The sequence below is a fragment of the Microcaecilia unicolor genome, chromosome 9 (assembly GCF_901765095.1).
Source record: "Microcaecilia unicolor chromosome 9, aMicUni1.1, whole genome shotgun sequence".
In the NCBI taxonomy this organism is placed as follows: domain Eukaryota; kingdom Metazoa; phylum Chordata; class Amphibia; order Gymnophiona; family Siphonopidae; genus Microcaecilia; species Microcaecilia unicolor.
In genome coordinates this window covers 146,650,843-146,678,571 of record NC_044039.1, presented here as the reverse complement: position 1 = coordinate 146,678,571, position 27,729 = coordinate 146,650,843, and the positions used below count along the sequence as shown (strand labels likewise).

Sequence of the window (27,729 nt, the reverse complement as noted above, 5' to 3'; positions counted from 1 at the left end):
GCATTGCGGGGTTTTTTTGCATTAAAAAAAAAAGCCTGAATATGAATGTCCTACGTCTACAAAGTGCTAATTTTTTTATTGCTTCCTTTTCTAAAAGTGACAACAATATCTTTACACTGGAATAAGAAAGCGTTTTCTGAAAATACAGTCATGGAAAGCTGTCTTGTTCTATGAAGCAGCCGGATTTTTCGGATCTGGCCTAGTATGCTTGCTGAAAATATAGCAACAGATGCTTGCCATGTTAATAATCACAGGGGGTCCTCGGTGGTCACTGCAGCGGCAGCGGCAGCAGGGTATTAACTCTGAATGGGAACGCTCTCCACAACGTTTTTTGTTGGTTCTTGCAAAGAAGAAAGATGCAGAGAGGCGGGGCAAATCTGTGAGTGACAGACTGCATAATGAGCCAACGGTGTATATAAACAGCAACAAGCGCAGCGAGCGCCCCATTCAGTGAGCGTGTGCTACTGGTTAAGGAGTAACCCAAACGTCAAACACTCCCATTTAACTTGGCTTTCGCCAGATCCCCGTTGTGCTTTGGAGTTTCTGTGCTGTTGAAGAGGAAAGGGCGTCTGTACTGACAGGATTAGTTCCTGTAAGGGCACGTTTCAACACCTGGATTGTACGCTACCTTCCAATTTCTGTTTCTGATCAGGACTGGGAATATTTGGAAGGACTCGCGCGGGAAAGCTGACCTGCTGTGACGCCGTGCTAGCTGTATGTTTGCAAACTGTCAGCTGGGAGAAGTTTGCGGAAGACGCAGGGACGTGGAATTGTTTTTAAAAAGCGCTCCTAAGAAAAGTGATCTTGAGACACGGAGTGAAAAGGGACAACAGGATGGCTGCTCTGCGCATCTTTGGCTTGATGTTTCTTTTAATGATTTTTAAGCAGGTAATCAAACATAGCGATAAAATTATAGACGCAAAAGCCCTAATTTGTAATTGAGGAAGGAAAGCAACCTCTCTCCTCAAGTTCCTTAGAAGCTAGATCTGATGTGTATATTTTTTTTCTTCTTTGTCAAGGTGTCCTGCTCCGGAGTGTTCCAGCTGGAGCTGCATGAGTTTGAGAATAGCAATGGCTTGCTGGCCAGTGGCAAGTCCTGTTTGCCTGACTGCAGGACCTTCTTTTGGATTTGTCTCAAGCATTTTCAGATAGTGGTCTCCCCCGGGCCTTGCATGTTTGGCACCGTTGTTACCCCGGTTCTAGGGACAAACTCTTTCAGCATTAAAGCCCTAGAGGGATTCAACAGCCCCATCAAGTTACCCTTCAACTTCACGTGGCCGGTGAGATATCGCACTGACGTATTATCAAAACACGAATATATTGAGCGAGAACAAAAGGATGTAAATACTTTTAGCATGAAAAGTAAACCAGAACAGAGATCTGTGCATGACATGAATAAACACAAAATGATCTGAAAATATTCTAATTTATGTAACAACTAGAGAATGCATACTATTTTTAGCACTGATTCCAGCATTTTTCTCTGAACAAAATTTGAAGGAAATGTTAACAGATGAGAAGTGCCGTCTGCAAAAAGCACCTTTCCCCCGTCCTATTGGGGGGAAAAAACTTATCTGGTTTAATTGAGATCCAGATATCGTAATGCTATCTGCAATTAGGATAATTAAAATGCACATATTGACCTGATAGTCCTGCCAACTCAGGAAAGCGTTCGCTGGTCCAGCTTCCTTTTTATCCTACTTTGTAACGATCTCCTACAGCCAATGCTATCCTATACTTAGCAACTCTTCTTTCTGTTTCAGGGAACTTTTTCGCTGATTATTGAAGCTTTCCATGCCCCGTCCGACTATCTACCTGCAGGTGATTATCATCTCCTTATATAGACACAAGAGGGCGCCAGCTTCCTAAAATTGAATGCACTCGCTGGAAACCAGGCCGAAATAGTTAGTCAGTGTCACTATAAAAGTTATTAAGCAAACTGGATTGACCTTATCGAATTCAAATGTTTTTATAGTATGATTTAAGTGTTAGTTGTGCCATACAAGCAAAAGTTACTTTATTAATGATATAAATCAGTTTTGCTTTGATTCTTTTCCCCTACCTAATCTCCAACACAATTGCACTTCCTCTAGTTTATTTTTGGCGTGGGAAAGAAATCCGCTCTTTGGTGAGAAAAGCAGAACTCTGCCAAAATCCTGACTGCCTTTTCCTGTATTTTACACCTTTTTTTAAAATTCCGCCCTTTGGAAAAGGAATAATGGGTTTTGGATGTTTTGCTGACATAAAGGAAGAGGAAACTTCAACAACACAACTGGTTCTTTAGAAAGCTTTCTGCACTTTTAAAAATGTGTTAAAAATACCACATCTAGTATATTCTGCTATCTTTTTATTTAAATGGAAATTGCTATACTATTTTGCATATACTATAAAATAGGATTCTGAGATTTTGGCTTATTCTAGAACAATGCGTACAAAAATGGACTTGGTAGTAGATTTTTCTCTGAATTTTTACTCATAATGTATTCCCTAGTTATGTATAAAGTTTATGCCCTTTGAGCTTAAGTTTTGTGAGACTCGCTTATTCTAATATTTCTCGTTTTACTTAACAGCTGAATCCATTGATAAGACTTGGTCCATCAGTCAGTTTGCTATCCAGAGGTCCCTGGCCGTGGGTGAGGAATGGTCGCAAGATGTACAAACGGGATCGCAGACTCAGCTGAGATATTCCTACCGGGTGATCTGCAGCGAGCATTACTATGGGGATAGTTGCACCAGACTTTGCAAGGCCCGAGATGATACATTTGGACATTATATTTGTGAACCGGATGGCACTCTCACCTGCCTGCCAGGATGGACGGGAGAATACTGCGGCGAACGTAAGTCTCGCAAAATGAAACAGTCCCATCATCTGCTTGCTCCAAACACCACAAAAAAATAGAGTGCTGAATTAAGTTCCTGAAAAAGAAGAGCAAATTAGTCAGTTGCTTGCCATTTCGATTCCACACTGCTCCGCAGGACAGAAGCCCAGTTTGTGGGTGTTTCCCAGTAACCCAAGTTGTGTACTGTACTTTTATGGGATCCTATGGAAGCAGTGAAATCGTTTTTGGACCACTATGAGATACACTTTCAAACATATAGGTCTCTGCCTCCGCCTCACCTATCTAGCCTGGAATGCTTGGATTGTTACCTCAGATATCATAACCTATAAAGAATCCCAGTTTCTTCCCATACTAATAACAATTGCTAGAATTCTGGGCTGTTTGTGTATACCCAGCACGGTTTCTGGCTAGTAACTTCCAGTACAACCAGACAGATCTGATTTTGCCCTGTGTAGAGGTGTAGGGGGGGGGGGGGGGAGGGAGGGACTGAGAAGTGTAGAGAAAACATTACAGCCTGCCAGTGTTGTGCTATACCCTGTGCAAAGCCGCTTCCTTATTGGCTTTCTTGTACCTGCTTGGCTTGAGTATTTGCTTCCAGCTGATTATTATGCCTCTAATATAGGCCTTTAGTGCAAACCCTTGATGCTTTGACCTGTCATGGCCTTGGTACTTGGAACAATTTCCTTTTCTTTTCTTCTGTGCCATTGCTTAGTATGGAGTGATATGGGGAACCATGTCTAGATGGGCAAAAGAGCAGAAGCTAGGTCCTCAAATAAGTTTTAAATATCTAACTTTTATCTACTTAATTGTATTTAGGCATAGTGGGGCTGAATATTAAGTGGCTGTACCAATGTTCACGCTTTTAAATATGGTTAGCCTCTGATTTTTAAGCACTATGTAAGCCACATTGAGCCTGCAAATAGGTGGGAAAATGTGGGATACAAGTGCAATAAATAATAATAATATTCAACTATTTTTGTATAGGAGAGTGACGTTCTTATGGCAGCACAGCCGTTAAGTCTGTCCAGGCCCAATGTTTGAAGGTGGTGACCTTTTTTATTATATTATATTTTATCTTGTATGGTATCTGTGTAATCAAACAATAAACCCTACATCGGATGAACTGGGTTATACAATACAGCCCCATTTTTGCTCACATTATCCTATATCTTAAGTAAGAACAGGACTCGGTTGTCCTCTTTTTATTTAAGCTGACCATACATGTATCAAATTCAATTACATTATTTTCTATTACCCATACACTGATCTGTGATGGAGATGGTATGGTATATCATTCTGAAAAGTGGGTAGACTAAATGGACCTCCTTTAGACCGTAGTCAGAGGAGTCCATTTCCTGGTTCCTACATCTTCCTTCACACAAGTTCTCCAGATCTCTCTCTCTCTCTCTCTCTCTCTCTCTCTCTCTCTCTCTCTCTCTCTCTCTCTCTCTCTCTCTCACACACACACATTTTTTCCTCCTCCTCAACTTTTCTTTCTGGGGGCTCTCTGCATCTCCCTTAAATTCATTTCCTTTCCTCAACTCCATGGTTTCTCCTTATCTTCCTCCATCACGCCCTTCATCTTTCTTACCATTAGGTTCATATATTTCCCACTCCCAGCTTTGTTCAGGTGGCTGTTTCCTAGGGCAGAGTAATGTCAGTCAGGGCAGCCTGCCTTTTATGTGAGTACTCGGGAGAAGGGTGCATAGGTCTGCCTTTACTCATCTGGTATTAATTCCCAGGGCTTTGAGCTAAAGGATGCGCTGTATTCTGGAGATGAATTACTGACCGCACCAGCAAACTCTCCCCCTCCCCGTTTTTTCTCTTGGCGTGAAACTTCAAGGTACTATGCACGCCTTCGAGAGTTCCCTCTTCCATTAGATTTTTGCTGCCATTTACTCTACTGATCTTGGGTTTTTTTTCTACTGCATACACTGGCCGAGATTGCAGGGGTTCAGTGGAATCTCTCTCCCCTTCCCAGCGCAATGTACCTAATCGCTTGCCTGCAGCAGCGCACAAGCAACACATGACGGGCCTCGCGCGCAGAGGGGGTGCGGAGCTCGAGCTAGGAATGGCTGGGAGCACGTGCCGGGGCGCAGGGGGTTAACGTGCCTCATTCGCTCGTGCCTCGTGCCGAGCTTGGATGGCTGCACGCGCCGTGAGGCTTCTTGTCTGCCACGCGCCGCCCTGTTGCGGTTATTGTTAGGCCGCGAGCTGCAGCTGCAGCCGGGAGCCCTGGCTTAAGCAACCCGCGAGCAACAATGAAGCAGCTGCCAGCTATTGAGGGGAGGAAGGCATCTGTTCAGAGTCAACCAGGCATTAAACACGGCACTTGTAAGCGTGCAAAATCAATGTCGCGCAGAGCAAACAGCAGTAAATTAACCGGCTGCTTGCTTAAACGGAGCAGATTAGTGAGGGTGAGGGGCACAGTCCACCCGAGTCCGTATTGATCAGCGGGTGCATATTGTTGGTGACAAGAAGAGGCCTATACAAGACCTCCCAGATGTGAGAAGTGAGCACATGTTTTGGGGGAGGGCGAGATCGTATTTCTTCTGCCGCTGGGTGCAGCTTTCCTTCCCACAAAGCAAACTTGGAGCTCTACAGAGTCAACAGAAGTAGAAGCTAGCATTTGTGGTAAAACAAAACCGAAAGGACAGGTGGACTCGTCCTTTATGCAGGTCGTGCACCTCTTTAATCTCGCGCAGGCCTAACCAAAAAACGCTATTGTATTGCTTTGCTTTTGTAAGGTCTGCAATTACTGTCACTCTTTACCTTCTGCCTGTTTGAATTGCGCTGAAACTCATTAAAAAAAAAATCTTTTTCAGCAATCTGCTTGACTGGATGCAGCGAAGTTAATGGAAAGTGTAAGAAGCCAGGAGAATGCAAGTAAGTCAACCTTTACAACCATGTAGTTGCTTGTTTAGTAGTTCTTATGTTTTTAATATGTATTTTCTTGGGAGTGGTGGAGTAGCCTAATAGCTGGAGCACTGGGCTGCAAAGCAGGATAGAGATTCTGCAGACTACAGGGCTAGCCCAAGGGTGTTTGATGCACTAGGTCAGTGGTTCCCAATCCTGATCCTACAGGCACCCCAGCCAGTCAGGTTTTCAGGATCTCAACAATAAATATGCATGAGAAACATTTGCATGCACTGGAGGTAGTGTATGCAAATCTCTCAATTAATATTCATTGTGAATATCCTAAAAACCTGACTAGCTGTGCGGTCCTTCAGGAGTTGTTTAAGGCCCTTCTGTCTCACCTCTTCATGCCTACCCATGTTGTCACTACTGTTGGTTGCTATCACCTTGGTGGTGGTAGCAGCATCATGAGGCCTAGAGCAGATGTGCATACAAGGCATACCGTGTCCCAAGTTTGGAGGGAATGGTACAAATCTATTCTAGGCCCCATGCCAGCCACTTTCTTTGCTTTAGGGCGGCTGCTGACTGCCTTGCGCTGACTGCCTTGCCTTGCCCAGATTTGGGCTGTCCCACCTATTGGTAGGGCCAGCCCTAGTTAACCTTCATTATCTTGGAGCAAGTCACTTCTCCCTCCATTGTCTTGGGTACAAAATTAAGTCTTGTCAAGGTCTCCTTTCCGCCTTATATGCTTAGTACAGTGCTTCTGAACCCTGTCCTGGAGGCACATCTAAACAGCTGGGTCTTAGGATTACCAAAGTGAATATGCATGAGATAAGAGTTGCATACCATGGCTCTCCAGTATATGCAAATTTATCTCATGCATATTCGTTGACATTCCTAAAACCCTGACTGGCAAGGTATGCCTCCAGGAGAGGGTTCAGAAGCGCTGGGTAAAGTTTATGTAGGTTAGTAAATGAGGCTGTTGGATTGCAAGCCTTTTAGGGACAGGAAAACCTCTTCTGTACCCAAAAGTAATTTGGAATGCAAAGTACACAAGGGTGGAAGTAAATCAAATCCAAATGACCAGTACTGAAAACAGCGGTTAAGAGCACAAAGAACACAGTTTATTGGGACCCTACACGGTCCATGTTTCAGTTACAAAGCCTTCCTCAGGGGTCTAAAAACAAAATGTAAATGTATAATTTTAAAAAAACTAAAAATATATTGGAATTATATCAAAATGTAACTTGCCTTGAATTACCAATGAAAAAATGCATGATAACTTCATTTATATCCCCTGTAGTGTGTACTTAAAATAAAACAAAACAAGCTTTATTTTATTTTATTATTTATTTATTTATTTATTTACTTACTGTTTCAGTTGTCTACCTGGCTGGCAAGGTCGTTTCTGTGATGAGTGCATTCCACATGCAGGCTGCCGTCATGGGACATGTACGATGCCATGGCAGTGCAACTGCGATGAAGGCTGGGGTGGCCTCTTCTGTGACCAAGGTTAGTGTATTCCACTGAAGTAAGAGCTGCAGGATCCAGTGGTAATATATACATCTGTTTGGGATAGCATGTTAAGATGAAGGATCTGAGAGCATTCTACAGCCAAATTAGAACAGAATTGAGTCCTTCAAGTCAGGGGTGTAGCAGGGGCATAGCCAGACTTCAGCGGGAGGGGGGTCCAGAGCCCAAGGTGAGGGGGCACATTTTAGCCCCCCCCCCCCCGATGCCGCCACCACCAACAACAAGAACTTTGACCCCCCCCCCCCCCTGCCGACGACCCTCCCCTGCCATTGCTTACCTTTGCTGGCGGGGGACCCCAACCCCCACCAGCTGAGGTCGTCTTCTTCCTTCGTTCTGAGTCTGACGTCCTACACATACAACGCAATATAACAAGATCAATCCTTCCAATATTAAGACCCCGAATCATACTCTTCCTGTTTCGAACACCTTGAAACTTCTAGGAGTCACAATTGATCAAAATCTCACATTAGAAAGTCATACGAAAAATGTAACAAAGAAAATGTTCCACGCAATGTGAAAACTCAAAAGAGTAAAACCTTTCTTTCCAAGGGAGGTTTTTCATAATCTGGTGCCATCAATGGTGTTAAGCCATTTGGATTACTGAAACTCCATCTGTGCTGGATGCAAAGCACAACTTATTAAGAAACCCCAAACAGCCCAAAACACTGCAGCCAGACTTATATTTGGAAAAGCGAAATATGAAAGAGCCAAACCCCTCAGAGAAAAATTACACTGGCTTCCACTAAAAGGTCGAATTACATTCAAAATCCGCACCCTGGTCCATAGAATTATTCATGGCGAGGCCCGATATATGTCAGACCTTATAGACTTAACAGCAAGGAACACAAAAAGAACATCACGCAATTCTTGAACCTCCACTTCCCCAATTACAAAGGACTTAAATATAAATCAGTATAAAGATGGCCACCGAGCGAACTTGCTAACAGGCAGCATTTCTACAGCTCTCTGATCTTACCTACAGAGATGCCGAAGAGACGGGGCAAGTCCGCCTCCCATGCTCCGCAGCGATCGGTCTCTTCCTCGCAGGACATTCGGACCCTGCTACAGACGCCTGTAGTTCCATCTACCGTAGTGTTTGGAGTGTCGGGAGGCAGCCCGCTGATACGCGCCAGTGCGGATGGAGGCACGGCAGCATCTCCTGGGCTAGAGCTTACGCTCAGCCCCGACACAAGGGAACCGCCCCCTGAGCCGTTGAGCTACAGCACTCCATCAGAGATGACCCTGAATGGGTCCCCCAGGAGTGGTGAGACCAACCAGAGTCGAGAGGTATCGCCACCACTTTTTTCTTTTGAAATGCATAAGCCAGCTGAAGTAACTTTGGACTCTTTGTGGAATCTGGTAACAGATTTAGTGAAATCATTTACACCACAGATAAATAAATTAAACCAAGAAATGATAAAACAAGAGGAAAAAATAAAGACCATGGACTTAAAAATAGGAAAATTGGAACAGATAGAAGAAAAAAAAGATTTGGACATGAAAAGAATTCAATCCCAGCAGGAGATTATGATTAAAGACTTGAACCTCAAGAAGAAAGACTGAATCTCTTGAGAATACTGTTAGAAGTAACATATCTACGTTTGTTAAATTTCCCTAAACAAATCACTAAATCTCCTAGGGAAATGTTGAAAAAATATCTAATGGAGATTTTTGGAGTAAAAGAGGAATTGATTCCTCCTTTTACCCATGTGTATTATCTTCCAATTAAAGTAGTGACCAAAAAAAAAAAAAGAAGAAGAACCGTTGAATGTTACTAAATTACTTGAATTAACAGATACTGAACATGTAATTCCAGCAACGTTAATAGTAACAGTGGCACTGGCACCAGATAAGCAGTGGTTAATGTCCATGTATTTTAAGAACAAAGATAAAATATTTCTTGGTCAGAAAATACAAATGTTTCCCGATTTATCTCCAGAGAAATGCAAAAGCGTCGGAAATTATTTCTTTTAATGAAACCAACTGTAATTCAGCTGGGTGCAACGTTTTACTTGCGATATCCATGCAAGTGTGTGGTGAGATATCAGTTAAATAAGTATATATTTTTTTATCCAGCTCAATTAACAACATTTCTTGCCTCAAGGCAAAATAGGGGTTCTTAGAACATCTCTCTTTTTTTTTTCCCCTTTAAATTGAAATTATAACACTGTGTAATGCTAGCCTGTTACCATTTATTGCTCTATCTTTGATCATTTATGTTATAAATATATTCCATTTCTTAACATTTTGTTCCAAATATGTGGACTTGAGCAAGAAATTTCAATTTTCTTTTCTTGATTTGTATTTCTTTTAAATATGTCGAAATGTATTGCTTTTCAAAACAAGCATTTGCTTGATTATAAATGTAAAACTTTCATAAATAATAATAAAATATATGTATATATATAAATCAGTATATGCATCTAGTTTCTCCTTCATCTGCCCGCAAATATGGAATGCATTACCAAGTGCCATAAAAACAACGCACGAATTGGCAGTCTTCCAGAAAGTACTAAAGACTTACCTGTTCAAAGAAACTTATCACAAGGATCCTTCTCAAACGTTCTGACATCAAAACATTTACTAGAACGAGTTAACATTGTACTTGTTTACGTTATCAATTTTTCATTATTTAACGTTATACTTTACCCTGCTCTCAAACAATTGAAATAAGTTGTGTATCTATATACTTCTAATTTTTTATTATATTTTCTGTTCCTAAATTAATATTCTGTATTTCTCATTCTGGAAATGGTGTTAGCCATTACGGTATTTTGTAAGCCACATTGAGCCTGCAAAGAGGTGGAAAAATGTGGGATGCAAATGTAGCAAAATAAGATTATGATGAAGAGATAGTGAGGCTGAGATCTCCACCCTAGTTGAAGTCATTTAAATAGAAGTGCCCTCCTGTTTTAAATGAGCCAGACACATTGTCTTGTATGCCACCGTAACCTCTCGATTCTAAGCGGCTAACAAAAAAAGCTAGGACCCCTAGAGCTCGAGAGAGAGCCCACCGAACACCTTCTTATATAATCCAAAGATCTCCTCACCAGAGACTGATTGTGGCAAAATCTCTAAAATACCAGCACGCTACACAAATTATACCAGCTACAAAAGCTAAATATCCACTAAAATACGAGGGTTACTCGATCCTAATTGTCACAGATATGCACAAAAACGCTGTCCATTGCAGAAAGCAATTCTTGGCAATGAGACCTCAACTGAGAATTGGTGCAAAGTATGGCCTCTTTCCCCCCCCCCCCCCCCCCCCCCCCCCGACAGTGAAGATCGCTTTGAATAGCACCACTAAAATATTTCAATGACCCAACTGCACTGCAGGATAACAGAGCAGCAAAGCTTTGATGTAATGGAGGACAACTCCTTGGAAAGAGCGCCTGTGATATGATCTTTCTCCAACTGTGTTTTTTTTTTTATATATATAACATTCACAACACTGAGCTAGCAAACCTGTTAGAACCCTTTGGTTTACTCCTTTACTCGTTTCTCAATATGGCTGTCTATAAGCTCTAATCAATTTATTGCTCAAAGTTTTTAGACAGAAATTTTAGTCATGTATTTTTACTCTTTCCCCTGATATATTGTTCCTCCAGGAAACTCACCTTAATGTAAACTCTATGCACTTGCTTTTTTTTTTTCACACTTCTATTCACACGTGCTATACCACTTTTGCTGGCAAACAGAACAAAGCGGTTTACAATTGAATAAAAAGGGGAATAAATGACGAGGAAAAGGAATTCAATTTTCGATAGGACTGAAAGGGGAAATAGACAACTTCTATAACCCTAAATACAGAAAAACAAGAGGACCAAAAAAAACAAAGGGGGGGGGAGTAGGGTCATGGGAAGTGCTTAAACATTCTAGGCATTGCCTCTCCAGCATTTATCTTGTTTTGCTGATAGGAAGATGGTCATATATGGGTTCTAACATAAATTCATATTCCCTCACCTTTCGTTGTATCTATGCACCCAACAATAACAACCTACAATTATTTAAGGATCTAGCTGACACTCACATTCCTATCTCCCTCACACCTAATAGTAGGAGGTGATTTCAACTTGGTATCTAATACTTTGTTAAGACAGAAAATCCACCTGTCCTGCAGCAGCTTCTAGAAGTAGACCTTTATTAAATATCAGAAGACCTTGATCTTTATGATGTTTAGAGATTACACCACCCAACTGCAACAGGTTTTACATTTTTCTTCATTTCTCATAACACCCACTCCCGCATAGATTTCTTTTTAATTTCAAAATCAGCTATACCTATGATAACCAAATCAGGCATTCTTCCTATCACTTTTTCAGACCATGTTCCTATTAAACTCAACTTGATCTTGGGTGGTTTGGAACATAAAAATACCATTTGGGGATTCAATCCTAAACTAATTTAGGAACAAGGCTTTAAAGAAACCATCCAGAAAGACTTTGAGGAATATTCTCAAATTAATAAAATAGAAGATACTTCCATTATAAGCTGGTGGGATACACTAAAGGCCTATATTAGAGGCATAATAATCAGCTTCACTATCAATTTGTTAAAAAGAACAAAAAATCAAGTCTAATTTAGAAACTGAAATTAGAAGTCTTGAAATAAAGTATGCTAAATCCTTCAAATATTTTATTTTCCAACAGTTGTGCAAAGTGAAAGCTGACTATAATGATAATCACAGCAAATTGGCACATTGCCAACTAACCACAACAGGAGCGAGTTGCTGCTCTGAATAAAATAAAGCTGGTTACCTCTTAGCCAATTATTTGAAGGGCAGGATTTCTAGGTCTAAAGTAGTTTCATTAAAAACTTTAGATAATAATTCCATTGTAACAAAATACAAATCCTTCAAATATTCCAAGAAGGTTACCAATCACTTATTCTAGCAAACTAAACACTCTCCCCTCCAAAATTGTGTTTCTATCGAAACTGCTACTCCCACAAGTAGACAAATCAAAATTCAATAACTTAAGGGGTCTTTTACTAAGCTATGGTAGAAATCAGTTGACGCTAAATGCTGAGATGCCCACAGGAATATAATGGGTGTCACGGTGTTTACCGCGAGCTGATTTCTACATTGAGTTAAAAAGAAAACACTGCCACGGCTTAGTAAACGACCCCTTTAGACTCTCCCATTACCTTAAAAGAAATCACATCTGCAATTAAGTCCTTACCACAAGGCCCCTAACCCGGAAAGTTTGTCAGCAAGATATTACAAAACATTTTCCCAAGAAATTTCCCTTTTGCTATACATTTTTTATTCTAAATTGCTTGCCACACATTCGATAGATGATTCTTTTACAGAAGTCCAAATAATAGCTCTACCAAAGCCAGGTAAAGACCCCACGCTTGTCACAAATTACTCATTTCTCTTACCTAGACAGTAAGATCTGTGGAAAAATTAAACCACTAGGTTAAATATTATTTTACTATCCCTTATTCACTCGGATCCTTATGGCAAGGCGATCTACTAGTGACAACTCCAGATTATTCTGTAACATTCTCCCCTTAGCCCCAGATTACCCAGATAAGCTTTTGGCATTATCCCTGGATGCGGAGAAAGGTTTTAACGGAGTGAAGTGGATATCTTTTTCAAATTCTTTGCTGGTTGGGATTCATTGAAATCTTTATCCAGATGGTGTAGCTGCTTTAGCTCTGGTCCTAAAGATAGATTTCTAGTTAATGATCTATTCTCAACTCCTTTCTTCATGTCCAGGGGTACTAGACAAGTTTGGCCATAGAACCATTGCTATAAGACAGGATTCCTCCGTAACAGGTCTGTCCTTGGGTAACTGTACTATAAAACATTCATTATATGCAGATGGTCTTTTATATACCACCATTCCTTCAATTCCAATATTCTTATATTGATAAATTCTCCAAAATTTTGGGACACAAAGTAAATTGGGATAAAACGGAATGTTTACCCCTTCATAAGGATATTCTCCCACTGGATTTGGTTTCCTTTCATTCATCCAATACCTAGGAACCTACCTAGGCCATTCCATTTTAGAGACCATTACCAAAAATACTGATTTAGTAATTCAGGGGCCCTTTTACCAAGCTGCGGTAAATAGGGCTCTGTAGCAGCAGCCATTTTTGCTGCTCACTGAGACCCTTTTTACTTCACCGGGTAAAAAGACTGTAAAAATACATGGTTTACACGGTAAAATTGTTCTTATTGCCACCCATTGAGGTGGCAGTAAGGGCTCCCACGCTAACTCGGCGGTAACTGGGTAGCCCACGGCACTGCCCAATTACTGCTGAGTAACTGCCATGCAAAAAAATCAAGCCCTATTTTCCCCAGTGTGGGAAATGGTGTACGCTGGGGCTGGAACTACCACCGGCACCTGCGTTGGGCCAGCAATAACTCCAAATTGGCATGCGGTAAGCCCACATTGGGCTCCTCAGTATCTAAAACATACCATTTTCAGATGGTCACCTCTTTACTTGAGTTAGTAGGGAAGATTAGAAACTGTAAGAATAACTTTAGCTCCTAGAGTTTAACTATATGTTTGCTATTATGCTTCTTAATTCCTTTTTCAAGCAAATTGATACTATTTTATTAAAATTCCTTTGGAATTCTAAACCACCGAGAATAGCTTCTAGGATTTTAAAACTACCAAAACACACTGGTGTCAGTTTTCCTGATTTTTATTATCACCATACTGTTAGTTTAAGCAAATCACGCCACATCCACCACAAAGAAAATGTTCACAATGAAACACGTAAAACCATATCTACCCCAGAAAATATTCCAGAATTTAGTGCAATCCATGATACTTACCCATGCTGATTACTGCAACAGTATTTTCTTAGGCTGCAAAGCATATATCCTAAAAAAACTTCAGACCGCCCAAAATACAGCAGCAAGACTCATCTTTGGCAGATCACGTTTTGAGAGTGCAACTCCTCTCCGTGCAAGACTGCACTGGCTCCCAATCAAAGAACGTATCAATTTCAAAGCCCAGACTTTAATCCACAAGATAATACACGGCGAATCTCCGAACTATATGATAAATCTGGTCGACCTTCCAGCAAGAAACATGTCTGTATCCTCACAAAAGTACCTCAACCTGCACTACCCCAGCTGTAAAGGTGTCAAGTACAAAATTTATTATGGATCCAATTTGTCCTTCCTGGGCAGCCATCTATGGAACGCTCTCCCTAGACCTATTCGAGCAATCCATGACCACCTACCATTCAGAAAAGCACTAAAAACCCATCTATTCAAACAAGCCTACCCAAAAGACCCAGATTAATCTCATGAACCCATCTACCTTACATATACTGAAAAGAAAACGACATTGACCCAGACTCTATCTCCCACCTTATCCTTCTCTCTCTATCACTTGTCTCTACCTACCTATCCATCTTATTACTACCCATCCATCCTTTTATTATGTTATACTTAATTTCCTACTTTACATAACAAAATTCTGTGTTACCTATTACTATGTAAGCTGCATTGAACCTGCTTTTAGTGGGAAAGTGCAGGATACAAATATAATAAATAAATACATTATTAGTATCCTATACAGTCTTTAGATTTCAGCTGTGTACTTGGTTGAGATTGGAATCCAAATTTAAGGGTAAGACTCTATTACACATCGTAGTTAACATTACAGATTCCTCTAGATTTGCAAATTGTCCTGTGATTGCAGCTATGATTTATTCCTTAAGGTCATCTAATTTATTTTATGATGGTTGTAATCTGGAATAATGAGAATATTCTGATAAGAAACCCATTGATCGGCCAATATGGAAATCATTTTATATTTGCTTCTTAAGTCAATTGGTTATTAAAGGCCAACTAAAATCCTTTGCTCAATTAGCCTGATTATAATCTACCCCAGATCACAATTTTATAGTTGATATCGACTCCTCTCGCTTATTAAATAGTAATAATTTGATTCCAATTAAAATTCATGCCAGTAGTTTGTGATACTTTTATAACAATATCTAGTTTTACCACATCATGTCTCATGTATATGTAGCAAACTCCAAATGACAACACAATCGTCTGCTGGCTCCCAAAACTCAAACCTTATTCTGATTTTCACCCAATCTTCTGAATGTCAGTGAAACCAGCCTCATAGAGAATATCTTAACATTTCTTTTGTGTAAGACTGTGAACCTCAGCTGTGCCGCTCAGCGTGTATGCTTTATCGTTGAGTCTTATGCACACATGTCGTCATTGGTCCAACCACCTCCACCTTGAATATCTTAAATGTGTATTACTTATTTTATGATTTAATTTAACCAGTACTCATCTTGAAATGAAACTTGATCTACAGTCGGCAATAGGGGTACAGTGCTCAGACACGGCACGTGTTTTGCAATTGCTTTATCAAGGAGGTCCCCTAATGCTCATCTCCTTCCAACCTGCCGACATAATGCCCCTGAATCATGTTCCGGTTCTTCATTTTATATTCATGTTTATGATGTATCATCACTCTGATGCCTGCACGGAGCTCTTCTGAGGAGAAGACCCCTAATTAGTTAGAAATCCAGTGATGGTTAAATAGTAATTTTTAATAACGTCTCATAACACTTCCTTTCGCCAGGAGGAAGGGCAGGGGGCACAGCAAATAACTGTAAACTAAGGTCCGCTTTTACTAAATGGCCTTAATCTGGGTTTAGCATGTTTTAGCTTAACTCTAAGCCCAGATTCAATGTGGTATTGAGAAACATTTCTCTTTTTGGAGACTGTGTACTAATGTTCAATTAGAGGATTGAGATTCTACTACTACTACTACTTAACATTTCTAAAGCGCTAATAGAGTTACGCAGCGCTGTACAATTTAACATAGAGGGACGGTCCCTGCTCAAAGAGCTTACAATCTAAGAGACAAATGAGCGATCAGTCCGATAGGGGCGGTCAAAATGGGGCAGTCTGGATTTACTGAACGGTAAGAGTTAGGTGCCGAATGCAGCATTGAAGAGGTGGGTTTTAAGCAAAGACTTGAAAATGGGCAGGGAGGGGGCTTGGCGTAAGGGCTCGGGAAGGTTGTTCCAAGCATAGGGTGAGGCGAGGCAGAATGAGCAGCGCCTGAAGTTGGCGGTGGTGGAGAAGGGTACAGAGAGGAGGGATTTGTCCTGTGAACAGAGGTTACGGGTGGGAACGTAAGGGGAGATGAGGGTAGAAAGGTAGTGAGGGGCAGCAGACTGAGTGCATTTGTAGGTAAGAAGGAGAAGCTTGAATTGAATGCGGTGTCTGATTTGGAAGCCAGTGAAGTGACTTGAGGAGAGGGGTGATATGAGTATATCGGTTCTGGCGGAATATGAGACGTGCAGCAGAGTTCTGAACAGATTGAAGGGGGGATAGATGGCTAAGTGGGAGGCCGGGAGATTCCCACTTAGGATAATACAATTATAATATAGAGGGAGAACTCTGTTAGTAGTAAGCAAACCAAAAAGGGAGCAGATTATAAAAAGGAGGAAAAAGCCTCAAGAAACTCCCCTGTATACACAAATTGTACTCTAGGAGCTGGACTTCTTCCTCACAGGCAAAAAAAAAAAGCCTCCTTTTATGTAAACAGCCCGCTGTAATTAAATTTCAAATATTGAAATGTTCACTTAGCTTTTGGCTGTAAAGTCACTCTTCTTCATTTAAATTATTCAATGACCATGAAGCTAAATGAACATTTAAATATTTGAAGTTTAATTAAAGAGGGCTGTTTATATAAAAGGGGGGGGGGTTTGCCTGTGATGAAGTCCAGCTCCTAGAGTATAATTTGTGTATACAGGGGAGCTTCTTGAGGCTTTTTTTTCCTTTTTATAATCTGCTTCCTTTTTGGTTTGCTTACTGCTAACTCAGGCCCAAATGCATCAACGAAACGTAAAAGAATCTAAAACGTAAAAGTGCTTACCGAATTTTAAAAAACGAAGAATGCACAAAAAACACACCTCAGAAATGTTCAGTACAGTATTCAAAAGTCGGATGCATGAAAGTTTCGCTAATCTGGTGTAGCGGAGTAGGAAACGCATGCGCACAGATTCATTCGGAAGCACACAGTATCGGCGTGGCTAATATGCGCATGTGACCTCATAAGCGTGCGTCCACCACGACGTGTAAGAATTGCGTCACTGCACTGTTGTTTTTTTTATCACTACTGGCAAGTACTGCCTCCAGCTTGATTTTCCGAGAAACGTACATATGTAATTATGTATAAACAGCCGTTGGAGGACCTTCCAGCCTTGGTCCATTTTAATAATATTTCGCTGTTTCCCCGGGCGGGGGAAAAGGCGCTTCTCATTCACCTGGAAGAGCTGTGCCAGCCACAGCACATCCATGTCGGAGAAGTTTGGCTTTCTCCCCCGTGCAGCCATGACTTCTCCGACAATTGTGCACACGCGCGTGCCACGCATATATATGCGTCGAAGACGCGTGCTCTACAAGGACGTGTCATGACGTGTCTGTATGACAGCTCAAGCCTTACCGACAGCTCTGACCACACGTTAAATATATCGTGGTAAATGATTCGGTGCCATCGTCGATATGGTTAGTGCATCTCAAATCGTCCACATTACAATGGTAGTTACTCGTTTGTATTCCGTTTTCGTTAGCTGCTAGCATTGTCGGAAAATGGCCTTTAACCCATGCTACGGTTAAAAATTTCTGCGTTAAAGGGTCGTTAAAGGCTCGTTTTGTTTAGTGCATCTGGGTCTCAGTTCTCCCTCTATATATTATAATGTCTACTAACGTTGACAGCACGCAGTACCTACTAAAAAGTTAACACAGGAGCACTTACCACCTCCTATACTCCTGTGTTAAGTCTGCATTATCTAATTAGCATGCATAAATTAGAATGCACAGACTAAATAGTGCTTCCACACCTATTCTCAGCCCATTATGCATTCCCACCCCCCACCCCCAAAAAAAGTGTGTATCTATAGGTGTAGAGATATATATGATATATTTATCAATAGAAATCAAACAAAATAAAACATGGAAAAGAAATTAAGATGATACCTTTTTTATTGGACATAACTTAAGATCAAGAAATGTATTAAGTTATGTCCAATAAAAAAGGTATCATCTTATTTTGTTTTCCATGTTTTATTTTGTTTGATTTCTATTGATAACCTTTAAGAGTGGACTAACACGGCTACCACACCTCTCTACTTGATATATTTATAAAATGCATTAATGTGAAAAGGGGGAAAATATAATTTTTAAAAAATGCATTAGTGTGTGGAAAAGGAGAAATTGCCACAAAATGCTTTAAACATGTTTTTGGTAAGCATTTTCTTACATGCTAAGTGAGCGTTACAGCTTAACCCCCTTAGTAAAAGCTTCCCTGAATTGTTTAAAAACTTTTTCCTATGCCATGCCTAAATAGCTAGGTCAAAGCGCTTATTACACTAATTTTTTGGATATCTTTGCAGACCTCAACTACTGTACTCACCACAAGCCATGCAAAAACGGAGCTACATGCATGAACACAGGGCAAGGCAGTTACACATGCTCGTGCAAGCCTGGATTCAGTGGTGTCGACTGTGAGCACAAGATCAGCGAATGTGACAGCAACCCTTGCAGAAATGGAGGGAGCTGCACGGTAAGCAGCCAGAATTCTGGTCCTGATGGTTCCCAAGGATTACAATTAAAACTGCTTTGTAACAAGTAGGTTAGAAGGCAGTACCATAAGCCAATAACCCAGTATCAAGCAAATAGAATGGAAGGAGTACAAGCATCCTTTGAAATTATGTGATGAGAAGCAAAAAGGGCAGGGAAAAGGTGACTGTAGAAATGCTGCATCCACCTGGGGTCCTCTTTGCAAAGGCACGCTAGCGTTTTTAGCATGTGCTAACTGTGTAGATTTTTCAAATATTCCTATGGGTGTCTATACAATTAGCGCTCGCTAATTTTTAGCACGCCTTTGTAAACAGAGCTCTAGGATCAAATGTGGCTGAGGGTGTGGCTTGACATGGTCAGGCTGACAGGTTGGTTAACACACTTCCTTGTCTTTAGACAGCGATCTTAGCCCTGGTAACATAAGAAAAGCCATAGTGGGTCAGATCAAAGGTCCATCAAGCCCAGTATCCTGCTCCCAACAGTGGCCAATCCAGGTCGCAAGTACCTGGCAGAATCTCAAGAAGTAGCAAGATCCCATGCTACCACCCCCACCTCCCCCAAAGGAGGTAAGGAGGGTTCCCTTAGTCTGGGGTTAATGTGTACTTCATATTTTTGCTTCTCTGGAAGTAACTAATAGAGCTTTACTGCCCAATTTGCAGTATGGTCACAGTTTTCCTTTATTGGGAATTCTGCAAGGAACTTTTTTTTTTTTTTTCCATTTAAATGCTTGTGGTAAAGCACAAGCAAGTCAGTCTATCCCAAGGCAAGATAAATGTCCATAAACTGCACAGATCCTTTTCAGAGAGGGGGTAAAGGTGACCCGATCTTCAGCAACTAACCCTATTGGAATTGAGAATAATAGTTTAGGTCTTTTTCAAGAGGGTCAACTTGAGAATCACATGCATACACATGATGATTTGTTCCTAGATTTTGTTTAGAGTATTGCTGTGTAAATATTTTAATTTTCAGAACAAGACAGATAAGCCAGCATTAAACACTATTTTTCTTCTGGGAACTCGAGCCAAGGTTAAATTACTTCATTCTCAATTAAATCATCAAGCCCTTCTTATTACCAATTTAGGGAGGAATCCATTTAACCAAACAGGATGAAAATAGTAGGGATTTCATGCCTTTAGAGCAGTAAATTTACACCAAAGCAGAATTTACTTCCCCTTGACGGATATTTTTCAAGCATCTGCTCTTGAGCATATCCTTATATTGTCTGATTTTTTTTTTCTTGCAGGACATGGAGAACAGTTACATTTGTGAGTGCCCCCAGGGCTATTACGGATCTCACTGTGAGAATAGTGCTTTGAATTGTGCAGACTCACCATGCTTCAATGGCGGTACATGTAGGGAAAGGGAACTAGGAGCCAGCTACACTTGTGTCTGCCCACTGGGTTTCACGGGATCAAACTGTGAGAAGAAAGTGGACAAATGTACCAGCAATCCATGTCTGAATGGTATGTCTTTCAATGATAAGGGTCAGGCTCTAAGCTTTCAGTATATAAAGTAGTCTTTCTCCATTCTTTAATGCTCAGTTCTTGCTGTAAACCCCATTTAGTGTCCTGGGCACAGATTGAAATAAGCTGCACTCATCCCTTTCAGAGATGTAGTGATTTAAACAACAGTTATTAGATCAGATTGCATTTGCAACTGGTCCTCAAGTAGCAAATGAGCATTAAGGGCTTTTGACACAAGCACAAAAAAAAAAAATTAATGCTTAACAAGGTGATTAGTTCTGTGCAGATTTTATAAGTAACATGGTGACTTTTAATTTGTTTTCCAGGTGGCCAGTGTTTTGTTTTGGGTCATGCCAGGCTATGTCACTGTCGTCCTGGCTTTGCAGGTTCTAAATGTGAGATTAACATCAATGACTGTGCCAGGAACCCATGCTCTAACGGGGGCTCCTGCCATGATCTAATCAATGACTATAACTGTGTTTGCATGGCAGGCTACAGTGGCAAGAACTGCAATGTCAAAACCAGAGATGACTGTGTCTTCAGACCCTGCCAGAATGGTGGTACGTGTCACGGTGGGCGTTATGACAACAATTTTGCCTGCGCTTGCCCTTATGGCTTTATGGGCAGCCAGTGTGAGTTTGCAGTGTACACAGTGACAATGCCACAGCCTCCTAATGAGGACAACAACTTTCCTTGGGTGGCGGTCTTCATGGGTGTAGGACTTGTAGCCCTGATTGTTTTAATCTGCATGATTACTATGGTTGTCAAGCACATTCGCAAGCAACCGGAGCAGGATACAGAGACCATGAACAACCTGTCCGACTTCCAAAAAGACAACCTAATCCCCACCTCACAGCTTAAAAACACTAACAAAAAAAAGGACCTTGAGGTGGACTGTGGACTAGAGAAATCAAATCATAAATGGAAAAATCAAGCCATGGATTTCAACTTGGTGAAAGATCTAACAGGTGGTATCATTGGAACAGGAAAGGATGGGAAATTCCATAAAAGTGAAATGTGTTTAGAAGAAGAAAAGTCTCCTTTACGTTTACATAGGTGAGTAAATGGATGCTCCAGTGCAACTGTGCCATGGGTCTGTCACCCTGTGAGATGGGGCAGGGGAATAATAGCATGGAAGAGTTCCTAGATACTGTTAGAAAAGGCCAGTGAACCTGGTGGATAAGTGAATTATATCTGAATGTGAGAATATCACATGGCGCCCCATTTTGCTGTTGTTTACATAGAGCATAGATGAAGAATTGAGCATGCAGATGTGACAAAACCACGTATAATTCAAGGAAATATGTCTTCAGGGACTCAGAAGCTGCAAGTTTCTCATTCGCCCCCTCCCTTTCTAAGATGTTTTGTCAAATCTATAATTGGTTTGCTCAGGGTACCCTTTTGCCAGGGCCCTTTTGATTTGAGTGATGTATATGTGTCCTGAAAACAGTAGCTGCAGATGTGCTCACTAACAGCAACATTATAGTACTTCTGCACTGAGATGGAGCTACCTAGGAAAGAAGTGTGACTGGAGCCCAGGGCCGCTGAGAGACTAGACCGGGCCCGGGGCAAGGCCCCCCCCCCCCCCCCCCCCCCCCACCGCTGCAGTCCGCGGTTTCACCTGCCTGCCTCCACGGCTCCGGGCCCCCTTCATTCAAAGCAGCAGTCGCAGATCGCGTCTCTTCTGGCCTTCCCTCCCTGTGTCCCGCCCTCATCTGATGTAACTTCCGGTTTCTGCAAGGGCGGGACGCAGGGAAGGAAGGCCAGAAGAGACGCAATCTACGACTGCCGCTTTGAATGAAGGGGGCCAGGAGCCGTGGAGGCAGGCAGGTGAGACCGGGGACTGCAGCGCCAGCAGCCTGACCCTGGCGCCGGCCCCCCTGCCCCCCCCCCCCCCCCCCCCCCTTTGGCGGCCCTGCTGGAGCTAGCTCATCAAGTTTAGGATAATGAATTTTCAGAGTTGGATGTCTAGGGCTAGATTCAGTAAATGGTAGCTGAAATCCAGTGCTGAACAGTATTCTATAAAGTGCTCTCCAGGATGGGCACCTTTCTAGAACAGCGTTTAGCGCTGGATTCCACGCTCAACCTTTGGACAAGAGTATTTACACCAACTGAAACCCAAGTGTGAATCCTGGTGTGTAAGTTAGACGTGGATCCCCAGTATTCAGTAATACTGCGTGCCTCTTTAGTGAACGCCCCTGACCCTGCCCATGTCCCTCACATAGTTTCACCCCCCCCCCCTTTTTGAGTTGCGCACTATTAAGATTTGCATGTGGATCCTTATAGAATAATGCCTAGTAGGATGTATACATAAATACAAATGTGTTGCTAATTAAGTACCAATAATAGCACCCAATTGGTGTTAATTAGCTCATTAGCCTATTTAGTTACACATGCATCTCAGAATAGTTGCATGTAAATTTGCATTCCATGTACGGAATTGCCCTTCTAATGTGTTGGAGATGGCTGCTTACAAATCATTTCTTCAGTGAAGTAGAGGTTAGGAATATTAGGTAGTTCTTAATATATATGCTTTCCCCCTTCATTTCTCCTGAGTGGCTGATTTGACTGGTGTACTCTTTTAGCAGTTTATGTTCATATGCCATGTTCTTCCCTTGCTCATGTTCCATTTTTGTGCCTTTCTCAGTGAAAAGCCCGAGTGCAGAATATCAACGATATCGTCTCCGAGAGAATCTATGTACCAGTCCATCTTTGTGATAGGGGAGGAGCGGAATGAGTGTATCATTGCCACAGAGGTAAAAACACAGCTAGCAAAACTGATCACTTTATGTCGGGACTTCCCAAACTGTGGGTCAACACCCAAAATGAGGTTGTAGAATCTGCATTTTGGGTTGCAGCTTGGTTGAACCAGAAGCTTATCAGCCCATACCTCCCCTGCCTGCACTATAATTAGCCATGTACAGGCTAGTCCACAGTTTATCTAATGTAAAAATTCCGCTACATTCTGATTTTATTTATATAATTTAAGAAAAACTTACTTAATTTAGCATGTAGTGGGGGTTTTTTTTGTTTTCCAGTTACCTTGTTTATATAGGTTGTTTCAGGAACATTGTTCTGTGTTGACCCCTCTTACAATGTATTCTGTAATCGCACCTTTCACTGTTAAAATACAGTGGAGTGGAGGAGTAGCCTAGTGGTTAGTGCAGTGGACTTTGATCCTGGGGAACTGAGTTCGATTCCCACTGCAGCTCCTTGTGACTCTGGGCAAGTCACTTAAACCCTCCATTGCCCCTGGTACAAAATAAGTACCTGTATATATATAAACCGCTTTGAATGTAGTTGCAAAAACCTCAGAAAGGTGGTATATCAAGTCCCATTTCCCCCTTCCCCTTACAGTGCTTAGTCATGGTTTAAAATCACTGTATTTTTTTGCTATTCCTTGTACCATTTTTATAAATTTATAAGTATTTTTAAACAAACCACCTCTTTAACATTCCTAAGTATTACTACTACTACTACTTGACATTTCTAAAGCACTACTAGGGTTACGCAGGTCTGTACAATTTAACATAGAAGGACAGGCCCTGCTCAAAGAGCTTACAATCTAAAGGCTATACAGTGACAAGTGCAAAAAAACATACTAAGCCATGATGCAATTTAAGAACTCCACTACCCCTATGCAAATTAATATTTTGAAAGTGTTCCTAAGTAATGCCTATTTTTCCTACTTGTTTCAATTTTGAGATGTCTCAACATGTGTGTAATTAAAAAGAAAACCCAATCTTATTTTATACAGAGGAAAAAAGTCTTTAATTGCACTCAAGAGAATACAATTTATGCCATCAGTACACATGCTCCACCAACACCTACACAGTATATATAGTTTTCAAAACAAATATTTGTGAGAACATAAGTCAATTAGCCATTGCAGTATAAAAATTAGAAGTACACAAACCAAAAACAAACCAGTCCATCCCTAAGCCTGCCAGAATTAAAGAGCATCCAAACTCTTCCAAAACCTCAAATTTATCTCCAGATATCTCCTGGCAGTGAATTCCATCTAAAATATGTCTAACTGAAGTGCATACTTTCTAGCCACAACTTTCTTAGCTAATAACATTGGGGTGGGTGGGGGGGGGGGGGAATAATCTGATTCAGCTGCAAGGATTTCACAACATTCTTGCATTAACACTAGGCACTTTATTTAAAAAAAAAAAAAAAGCACACATTCAACTGCCAGCTGATCAATTCCTTCAGCAGTGGGGTGAACTAGTCCCTTTTTAACCTTGGCCCAAACAGAACAGGAGTGACTGGAAATCACTTCTGCTCTACTACTGCTACCCAAACCAAAAAAAAAAGGGGGGGGGTTCCTCGCAGCTTCCACAAGAAGTCAAGCAAGCACAACACGGATGAAAGTGAGGAGAGTTATTTGGAAAACGAAATAAGAGCATCCGAGAGTTTATTGGCCAAAGTCAGCTGACCCAAGGAGACCCCTACACAGGCCGCCGTGTTTCGGCTAAATGCCTTCCCCTGGGTTCGTAACAGTCCAGATTAATCAGTTTCGTAGAATTTTTATAAATGGGGGGGGGAGGGACCATTGGAACGCTGGAGCAAGATGCACTGTATGGCATGACCATCATCACCACTAAGGACTCCAGTGTGATATCAGGAGCAGCAATTTTTAAAATGCTGCTTCCACATATAGTTTGGCGAGCAGGACACTCTTCTTCCCCACCCCCACCCCCTACATGTAGCTTTCTAAAAATAGCACTCCTGCTGGACCTCCTGCTAATTATATGTGCACTCCTGTGTGTCTTTTTGCATGTTTTACAAAAAGCCCAGTGTTTGGCAGAACCTTTTGTAAAATACCAAGGGAGTACATATCTTAACTGGATGTCTTATTCCCATTTCAAAACGGACTGTTTTTGAGGTTTTCTAATACTTCTATGGCAAGTGCAATAGTGTTTTGAAGTCATTTCCCATTTCAACATGTTTTTTGTAAAATGGACTGGGGGTGGTGTGGGGGATGTTGCATGTGCTGTTGGCTCATGCTGCCAGAGCCCGTGTATGTGATGGGTGACGTAGCAGGAGCAGCGGGCTCTGCAACTGCCCCTTCAACATGTCTTGGCAGGTGTAAAGGCCAACATTCACAATTTTGGCCACTAAATGTATTCCCTTTATATAATAAATACACATCTACATCTTGGCTTGCCTTATCTACACCCCCTTTAATATCTGCATCCCAGGGTTCTACATGTGCAAATAGTAATGTACCAGTATCATGATTTTGCAAGTGTATACTATCTAGACATGTAAATGCTGCCATGTATACATCCTAGATGCTTCTACAATGACCCCCTAACCTAATTTACTGTAACTTGGTAAATAGCAATGATCCTTTGTCCCTTAATCACTTGGAGTGACTACCTAGAGCTAGAACATCATACCACAGCTTGTCCCAAATAAATGAAAGCAGTTCATTGCAAGTTCTCCAAATCAATTTGCCAGTGGCTGAAATATTCTGGTTTTAGTGATCTGCAAGAGATGCAATAGACTTGGTTTCAGTCCCCTTTACCGAGCATGTATATTTACAATTGTGACTTTTGTCATTTGACCCTATTAAGATCAGTTAATCCTGTAGCTTTTTCAACACATGCAAAGGGCACCATTTGATTAGGAAACTAGTAGTGGGCCGGGCCAGCCTCACCTCAGACAAGAGAACAGAAAGGGTCTGTGGCTTTTTGCAGCTGCAGGGCCATACCATGAATTTGTGCTTCCTTGGCTGCTTTCTCTCTGCAACCTCCTTAACCCTGGTTTTCTTTTTCTTATTTACAGGTGTAAGACTTGAATAGAGTCCATGTGCACCTGTTCACTTCAGACAAGGAGGAGACACAACTCTTGTCCTTAAATGTTTACAATTCTGGACTTTTAGACTGGGTGGTCTTTTTTTGTTTGTTTTAACTATATGCAACTTGCTGCTCTTGGTCAAATGGGACAGACTGTGAATTTAAGGAGAGATGCAATAGGTTTAATTCTATTCCCGGTTTTCCTTGAAAGAAATTGAATGTAATTGGCAATTAAGACAAAGCAAGCTGGAAGGAGGAGGACAATAAACCAGACTGGTTTCTCAAGTGCCCTTTTTGATTTAAAGTTCTGACAGAAAGACCTTGTGTAAAGTTGTAAGTGCTGAGTGCTCTGAGAGCCATAGATGTGTGGAATGCCACAGCAGGCTTGCAAGAAGGCACCAACTGAATGTTCACTATGCAGATACTAGATGAAGAATTTAGGGCTCCGTATTTGTTTGTCTTGCTGGTCTAAAAGTGCCTAAAGCGTGTCTGAATCTAGCATTCATCCACAGACTCTGTGCCTCATTCTGCAATAACACAAGGGTGAAATATCGGACACTTTTTCTCTCTTGATGAAACCTAAGTGAGCTCTGCTGAGCTATTGCCATCTGCACTAGGACTTTTTGCAGAACCACACTGGAACCCAAGGGATAAATCATTCTGTGAAGCAGGAAATGGGGACTGGAACCCAAGGGGTAAATCATTCTATGAAGGAGGAAATGGGGATGTTAATTCATTCTCTTTATTGCAACCTTTCTCCTCCACCCATGCTTGTACTTATTATTGCAGATGTCTCCTGACCCTTCATTGAAAGCCTTATAATGCGTTTCAGATCAATCAAGAGTTGGAGCCTATACACACTGGACCTTCTCTGTTATTTCATGCCTTTTGCACTACTAAAGATTGTAAAGTGTATTTTAATTATCCCTTTTGCAAGAACTTATATCTTGTAGACTTGTTCCTAAAATGGAGGCCACCGTCAACTGGAATGAGTTAATCTCACCACCACCTTACTGTAGTTGGGAATACACAAGCTTTGCCCCAGTTCATTCTCCCCCCCCCCCCCCCCCCCCCCCGACTATTTTGTTCTGTAGCTCCTTCCCATTTAAAATACCTGGCCTAGAAGCATCTATGTTGACTGACTACGTTGGGACAATCTTAGAACAGAATGTGAGGGCTTTGTCCCTTGTTAATTTTAACATCAGCCAAGCCTGAATGTTTAATTTTTTTTGTCAAGGGTTTATTCCTTTAAGCAAGAGTTGTTATATAGAATTTGGTGCAGCTATATACTGTCCACAAATGTGGACTAGCAGTGGAGAAAGTGTATCCTATGCATTTTCTGTTTTAGGGGGGAGGGGTTATAAACAGCAGACATTTAACACTGTTAGCACAGGGTATCTGCTGGAAGGCCCATAGGAATGTAATGACCCTGCCACAATGAGTGCATTTACTATTAGTAAATGACCCTGTTATTGGTTTTATCTAGTGCCTGTTGGTGCAATTAATGTATATGTACGTTCTGTAATAAAGCTGCCTGCCCCAGCAGGCCAGACCACAAATTGCAGCAACAAAATAAGTACATAAGTAATGCCACACTGGGAAAAGACCAAAGGTCCATTGAGCCCAGCATCCTGTCCACGACA

At 41.5% G+C, this 27,729-nt stretch overlaps 1 protein-coding gene across 1 annotated transcript; it reads left to right on the top strand.

The window, feature by feature from the left end:
* The first annotated feature begins 462 nt into the window (after positions 1 to 462).
* Positions 463 to 27,729, top strand: DLL4 (delta like canonical Notch ligand 4). The gene is made up of 11 exons (XM_030214285.1): positions 463 to 888; positions 1,020 to 1,280; positions 1,764 to 1,821; positions 2,571 to 2,837; positions 5,666 to 5,726; positions 7,078 to 7,208; positions 18,630 to 18,799; positions 20,060 to 20,279; positions 20,606 to 21,335; positions 22,927 to 23,035; positions 26,076 to 27,729. The coding sequence occupies exons 1-11, from the start codon at positions 835 to 837 to the stop codon at positions 26,079 to 26,081; spliced, it is 2,067 nt and encodes a 688-aa protein (XP_030070145.1). The 5' UTR covers positions 463 to 834; the 3' UTR covers positions 26,082 to 27,729.

What these genes read in the sequence shown, in the direction of transcription:
- DLL4 (XM_030214285.1), top strand. Translation starts at nt 835, where the DNA reads ATGGCTGCTCTGCGCATCTTTGGCTTGATGTTTCTTTTAATGATTTTT. An exon ending in GTCCGACTATCTACCTGCAG is followed by an intron (nt 1,822 to 2,570) that starts GTGATTATCATC and finishes TTTACTTAACAG; the next exon opens with CTGAATCCATTGATAAGACT. An exon ending in CAGCAATCCATGTCTGAATG is followed by an intron (nt 20,280 to 20,605) that starts GTATGTCTTTCA and finishes TTTGTTTTCCAG; the next exon opens with GTGGCCAGTGTTTTGTTTTG.